The 6,811-nt window shown below is 38.4% G+C and overlaps 2 protein-coding genes across 2 annotated transcripts in view; one reads left to right on the plus strand and one right to left on the minus strand.

Annotated features, from left to right (window-relative positions):
• LOC104705419 (protein EMBRYONIC FLOWER 1-like) overlaps positions 1-4,985 on the plus strand; it is a 6,305-nt gene extending 1,320 nt beyond the window's left edge. Inside the window, exons 2-8 of the mRNA XM_010421423.1 lie at positions 432-603; positions 781-956; positions 1,056-1,172; positions 1,249-1,311; positions 1,395-2,611; positions 2,796-4,414; positions 4,679-4,985. Of these exons, the coding sequence (XP_010419725.1) occupies positions 509-603; positions 781-956; positions 1,056-1,172; positions 1,249-1,311; positions 1,395-2,611; positions 2,796-4,382 (3,255 nt within the window). The 5' untranslated portion in view covers positions 432-508 and the 3' untranslated portion in view covers positions 4,383-4,414; positions 4,679-4,985. The remainder of the gene's footprint in view (positions 1-431; positions 604-780; positions 957-1,055; positions 1,173-1,248; positions 1,312-1,394; positions 2,612-2,795; positions 4,415-4,678) is intronic.
• LOC104705420 (L-gulonolactone oxidase 3-like) overlaps positions 6,506-6,811 on the minus strand; it is a 9,677-nt gene continuing 9,371 nt past the window's right edge. The window contains exon 5 of the mRNA XM_019228632.1: positions 6,506-6,732. Within this exon, the coding sequence (XP_019084177.1) occupies positions 6,506-6,732 (227 nt within the window). The remainder of the gene's footprint in view (positions 6,733-6,811) is intronic.

Consider the following 6,811-nt stretch of genomic DNA (forward strand, 5'->3'; position numbering starts at 1 on the left):
TTTTTTTCTTCCGGGTTGTCTGAAAAAACCCTAAATTTAGGTCGTGTTTAGATTTAGGTTTACATGTTACGATTAATTTTTGTTTTAGTAATTAATGAAATGGGATGCTAGTAACGAATCTCGTTCTTGATTTTATGTAGAGACCTTTAGGGTTTTAAATTTTGTTTCTTTGCCGTGACATTGTTGAGTTTGATGTTGCTTATCAATGTTATTTTATGTGGGATATTCTTGGAATATGCTTGAACATTATGTTATCGATTAGTTATCTTTATTGCTTGATTATAATCAAGAGTTATATTGGGTGTCGTACATTTGGAAAGTTAAAGACTTTTGTCTTGATATGCAACAATAATGTGATTATCAACCACAGTTATACTGTGTGTTATATATTTCGTGATGCTTAGAAATGTTTTTGTGTGTTGCTTTTGTAGCTCTAGTTGCGGAGAGAGTATAATGGTGCATGGAAGTTAATCGTCACTGAGGCGTATAATCTTCTTCAAGCAAATCAATGGGATCCTCCATTAAGATCAATTCGATATCCATAGATCTTGCAGGTGCTGCCAACGAGATTGATATGGTGAAATGTGATCATTTCTCAATACGGTGAGCATAATTTTGTTAACTTTATATGTATGTTATCAACCTTCCTTGTTAGGTTGATCAGTTTGTATGTGTGTTTAGTTATATATGATGTTCGCTTCCAAATGCAGATATATAGTAGCAAGGTACAAGTTTAAAATGACATGAATATTGAGTTTTTGTTCTTCTTGATTAATGTAGTGCATTCGTAGCTGAAACCCGTGAGAGAGACCATAGAAAATGTTGGCCGTTTTCAGAAGAGAGCATTAGTTTGGTTCACCAGCAAAACTATGCTCTTCCTTCTTTATCTGTGCCAAAGTTTAGATGGTGGCATTGTATGAGCTGTATCAAAGATATAGATGCTGATGGAACAAAAGGTACTGGACCTAATTGTCTATAAATCACATTTCCAATGTTTCTACAGACATATATATATACTTGTCTACTTGAACTTAATGCATCTGAGTTGTTTCCAGATTGTGGACTGCATTCAAACTCAAGAACTATTGGAAACTCTTCAGTTATTCCAAGTAAAAGCAAGTTGAATTCGTTAACTATTGATCAAGAGAAAGAAACGAAAACTGATATTGCAGGTATGCATTTGCTGGTGTTTAGTTTCATATCTCATAGCAACGTGAATTAATCGTTTTGTGTTATCATTTATTTCAGGTAATGCTGTTGAGGAGAATTTGGATGTAAACTGTGAAAGAACTCAGAAGGATGATCAGACAGGTATAGTTTTCTATGCTCTAGCCACACTTACAAGTATGCACATAAAGCGGAGTATCTAATTTCTAAAAGCTCAACAACTGCAGCTACTACGTTTCTCAAGAAAGCTCGTGGTCGACCAACGGGTGCTTCTACTGTTAGGAGCAAGAGTAGAAAGCTCGCGAGTCCAGAGCAGGTAGGCAACAAGAAATCTATTGAAAATGCTAACAAACAAGTTGTGGATCAGGCTGTGACAACTTTCGGATCATCTGAAATTGCTGGTGTGGTTGAAGATACACCTCCCAAGGCAACCAAGAATCATAAAGGTATCCGTGGTGGTCTGTTTGAATGCGATAATGGGTCATCAGAGAGTATAAATCTTGCTATGAGTGGGCTGCAGCGTAGGAAATCTCGCAAGGTTCGTCTACTCAGTGAGTTGCTTGGTAATACCAAAACCAGTGGTGGTGGTAGTAGTAACATCAGAAAAGAAGAGTCTGCTTTCAAAAAGGAATCGGTTAGAGGTAGAAAAAGAAAGTCGTTACCTGAAAATAATTACGTAAGCCGGATATTAAGTACAAACGGCGCCACCTCTGAGAATGCCTCCAAAAGTTGTGACTCTGATCAAGGTAAAAGTGAATCAACTGATAGTGGGTTTGAGAGAACTCCAATTAAGGGTAAGCAGAGAAATAGAAGATTTCAGGTTGTTGACGAGTTTGTACCGCCAGTTCCTTGTGAAACTGCACAAGAGGGTGTTAATAAGGAGCATGATGCAGATCCCAGTAAGAGATCAACTCCTGTGCATTCTTTATTCACTGGAAAAGATTCGGATCCTTGTCCTCCAGGTACTCAGAGAACAGAGACGAAGCTCAGTTTAGCCAAGAGGAAGACAAAGAAGCCCGTAACAGATAATGGGAAAAGCACCCTCATCAGTTTTAATACCGGTATTGATGGAAACCAAAATGGTCCTCCAATAAACACAGTTTCCCACACTCGAGATTTATTGAATGAGAAGAGTTTATTTGACAACCGTTTGGCATCAGAAGGGTATTTCAGAAAATATATCCCTCAGCCTAGTGATAAGCCGGTCACTTCTTTGCATTTGCAAGATAATGATCATGTCAGGTTAAGAGATGCGGAACCAAACTGTCTTCGAGACTTTAGTTCCTCTTCTAAATCCAGCACAGGTGGATGGTTGAGAACTGGAGCAGATGTTGTTGACTTCAGAAGCAACAACAGCAATGCAAATAGATCGTCTTTCTCAAACTTTAAGCTAAGACACGCCCCTTCTACTGAAGTTGCGGATGTTTCCCGTGTGCTGCAAAAGGTACAAGCTTTGCATCTATTGCTATTTATGTAAAGCTCTGTATTACAGTTTGTGATCAGTCAGTTTCTTGAATCGCCATGCTTTGTCATTCTGTATTCCAACTTGCACCTATTGTTGTTTATTCCAAACTGGTGTCGTTCAATGATTGGATCAGGATAATAACAGGATTGATTTACTTTGGCAGGATGCTTCTGGTGCAGACAGAAAAGGGAAGACTGTTATGGTCCAAGAACAACATGGAGCACCCAGAAGCCAAAGCCACGATAGAAAGGAGACTACGACTGAAGAGCAAAACGATGATATTCCCATGGAGATAGTGGAGCTCATGGCCAAAAACCAGTACGAGAGGTGTCTTCCTGATAAAGAAGAAGACATTAGCAACAAACAGCCATCACAAGAAACGGGACACAAATCCAAGAATGCTCTGCTGATTGATCTCAACGAAACCTATGATAACGGGATCTCACTTGAGGACAACAACAACACATCAAGACCACCAAAACCGTGTGGTAGCAGTGCAAGGAGGGAAGAACACTTTCCTATGGGAAAACAGCAGCAGAACTCTCATGACTTTTTCCCAATAAGTCAGCCTTATGTGCCTTCTCCGTTTGGGATCTTTCCTCCCACACAAGAAAACCGAGCCAGCTCTATCCGGTTTTCTGGTCACAACTGTCAGTGGCTTGGGAATTCGCCAACTGTGGCTACTCAGAACCCTTCTCCATCCTCATTTCGGGTATTACGTGCTTGTGATACGTGCCAGAGTGTTCCTAATTCTCATCCAATATGGCCATCTTCCATGATACCACCACAGAGTCATCATAAGCCAGTTTCTTTCAATATAGATCAGTCAGCAAAGCCGGGTATGCTTTCACAAACAGCCAACAATGAAAACACATGGAACCTCAACTTTGTTGCTACCAATGGGAAGCAGAAATGTGGGACTAATTCAGAACTCTCCTTTGGCTGCAAACATGCTGCTGGGATTAGTAGTAGTAGTAGTAGTAGGCCAATAGATACCTTTACTAGTGAGAGCTCTATACCGGCATTGCATCTACTCAGCCTTATGGATCCTCGGCTGAGGTCAACCACTCCCGCTGACCAACACGGAAACACTAAATTTACTAAAAGGCATTTTCCGCCAGTCAACAACCAGTCCAAGGAGTTTATAGAGCTTCAAACAGGGGACTCTAGTAAGACAGCCTACTCAACTAAGCAGTTACCTTTTGATTTTTACAACAAGAGATTCGCACAAGACTCTTCCAGAAAGAATTTCCCCATCATACCACCTCTTGGTACGTCTTCATTTTCTTTTCAAAATGCTCAAGCTTCATGGGGTAGTCCTCATCATCAAGAGAAGAAAGCCAAGAGAAAAGACACGTTTGCTGCTCCGGTCTACAATAATACTAATGAAAAGGCGGCGTTTGCGAGCAGCAACGACCAAGCAAAATTCCTGCTTCTAGGGGCATCGAACTCCATGATGCTTCCTTTGAAATTTCACATGACGGATAAAGAAAAGAAACAAAAGAGAAAAGCAGAGAGCTTGAATAATGCCTCTGCGTGGCCGGTCAAGAATTCTGGAACCATTGTGTGCAGCGTCAATAGAAACCCTGCTGATTTCACCATTCCTGAACCTGGTAATGTTTACATGTTAACAGCTCAGAATCTTAAGGTCCGAAAACGCACAACCTTCAAGAAGAAACCAAGCTTGTGTAAGCAGGATGCAATGAAGCAGACCAATAAGCCTGTTTGTCCACCTACAGAAAATGCTTAAAGAGATATACGGCATGGGAGAGATTTGTGCAGGTAACTTGCTAATTATTTAGTATTCGAATTTACTTGAAATCATTGATTTGAGAAAACTAGCTTCACTGAATTTTAGTGCTGGAAACAGGTGGTAATACTATCACCTTACTTAGTGTTTCTTTCGTAGTTCCATTAGTCAGAACTTAAGGACTGGTTTATGTTTAGTTAGGTAATTAGAACAGAGCTTAATCAATCTTCATCATCATATTTTATAGTGTCTCCGTTTCTAACAAAATAGGTTTCTTTCTACTCAATGTGAAACAGATACTGGGGCAGAGGGATTGACAGAAAAAGAGGGATACAAAGAGAGAGAGAGCATTCTTATTGAAATCAAGGATAATAAGTCAGAGAGGAAACAGTAAACTGCAAATCTTCCTCCTGTTCCTCAAAACTCGTTTCTTATGTTTTGTTCAAGCATACAGTACTCAGCGTGTGTATATATTTAAATTACTGTACTACCCCCGAATAGGCGGCGTTGTTTTTTTTTTTTTTTGGGGATACCAGACAGATACCTTTTTGTTTCGTTATATAAATTATGTAGTCTTATTTAAACCGGTGTGTTATTCGTTGCGTTGAAATGTTACTATCAGACAAACCAAATTCTCCAAACTCAGAGGAAAACCTAAGAGAAACCCTCTTAACTATTCATTTATCTTTTTTAAAAAATTAACTTTTAAGATTCTGTAAAATAATTGTCCAATTTGAAAAAAAAATTCTGCAAAATAACTTTCTTGTCATTAAATAGTTAAGAGGAATTGTTTGTTGTTACTTTTCAAGTTTTTAATATCCTTTTTAAGACTGCTGATCATATAAGTTTGCATTTGGCTGACTTGCGACCGGAGTAAAGGATAGTTTTATCATAGAAGAAAGGAATGATGTGAGCGTGAGCGGATGTTAGGTTTAAACTTCAAAGATTGAAGTGTTGGCAGATTGAGGAGAACCACTCGGTGTAGTAGGAGAGAGGAGACATATGGTTCTTGAAGGAGAATTAAACCCGAGGGTGAGGAGCAAGTAAAGAAAAGAAAAGATGGTGAGATTCCAAATATAAGCAAAGATAGCTACTGGTTTGTAGGATATACTAAGAAAACGCATTTAGTGGATCTAAAGACTAGAGAGTGCGATTAACAAACACAGTATATATAAAAAAAAAATCCTCAGACAATTATATGAGATGGGCAGACGAGCTAAATATATTTCATTGTCAGTAGAGGAAGAGGATAAGATGTTGAATAAGTGGACCTCCAGAAGAAGTGCCTCTACCCCAAGAGGAGTTGGGTAGTTGAGCTTGATAGAAAAGAGCTCAATTTAACCTCAAACAAGGTTGCACGTCCATTTTGTTAGGACGTGTAAATATATGAAAAACGAGGCATTCAATGCCTTGGGCCGATAATATCTCAAGAACGGGGCGGAGATTATTGTTTTCACCAATATTGTCAAAAGCTTTGATTGTTTTCTGAAACTGGTTTCGAATGAAGTGACAGAAGTGTAAGTCATTTCATTTTTGACGTGGGATTTACAACATAGCTACTTTTAAACGATTATTTTTTAGTTCATTCATTTATGATTGAATCCCATTCTTTTAGATCAGTCATAATGTCATATATTGCATGCTGTGTTACTAGGCTTTTTAATACCACGTTAATTGGTAAAACTAAATCGACGGGTTCGAAAGTGTATTGATTTCATATCGATAACATGAGAATACTGAGAACTTTTTCCATTATATGTACAAGATTATAACGACCTTCCTATCCAATCGGGTAAACGTAGGGATCCAGCAGCGGGAGCAACATGATTTTTTTGTTCGGACAACGCCAACGGTTTGAAACGTGTCATAAATCCACGGATAATTTTTTTTTTTTAAAGAGAAAAAATCCACTTGCAAATACTTTGAAAAAATCAAATATGGATAACAAAATTTATTTCCGGACAAATAGCATATATAATATATCCCAAAAATTAAGGATATCCAAGATCAAAGTAAAACATTTATATTCCTTTGGATACACTCATGAGTTTATGAAGAATAATTTATTCTGTCTCTTTATCGTTTTGTCACCAGATGATATAATTTAAACGTAAAAACTCAAGCTACGTCACTAGAACTTGCGCTGGAGAGTATCTGCAAACCCTAGCTTGTGTATAAACAAGACCTTGTCTACAAAAGTAACCTTTGGAAGGGCTACAATGTTTGTCTTCTGAACACACACAATTCCCTTCAAGGGCACATCCATCGTACTTGGGACCTTCTCTACCAAACAGAATCTCATCAGACCATTCACTTGAAAACATCTTCGTAGGATCTAACTTGTTCTTCACTTCCAAGAATTTGTCAAAGTTAGGTCCACACTTTTGCTTCACGCCAAAGAAACCCACTTTCCTATTCTTTCCCCAATG

Source organism: Camelina sativa, chromosome 8, assembly GCF_000633955.1.
Source record: "Camelina sativa cultivar DH55 chromosome 8, Cs, whole genome shotgun sequence".
Classification (NCBI taxonomy): domain Eukaryota; kingdom Viridiplantae; phylum Streptophyta; class Magnoliopsida; order Brassicales; family Brassicaceae; genus Camelina; species Camelina sativa.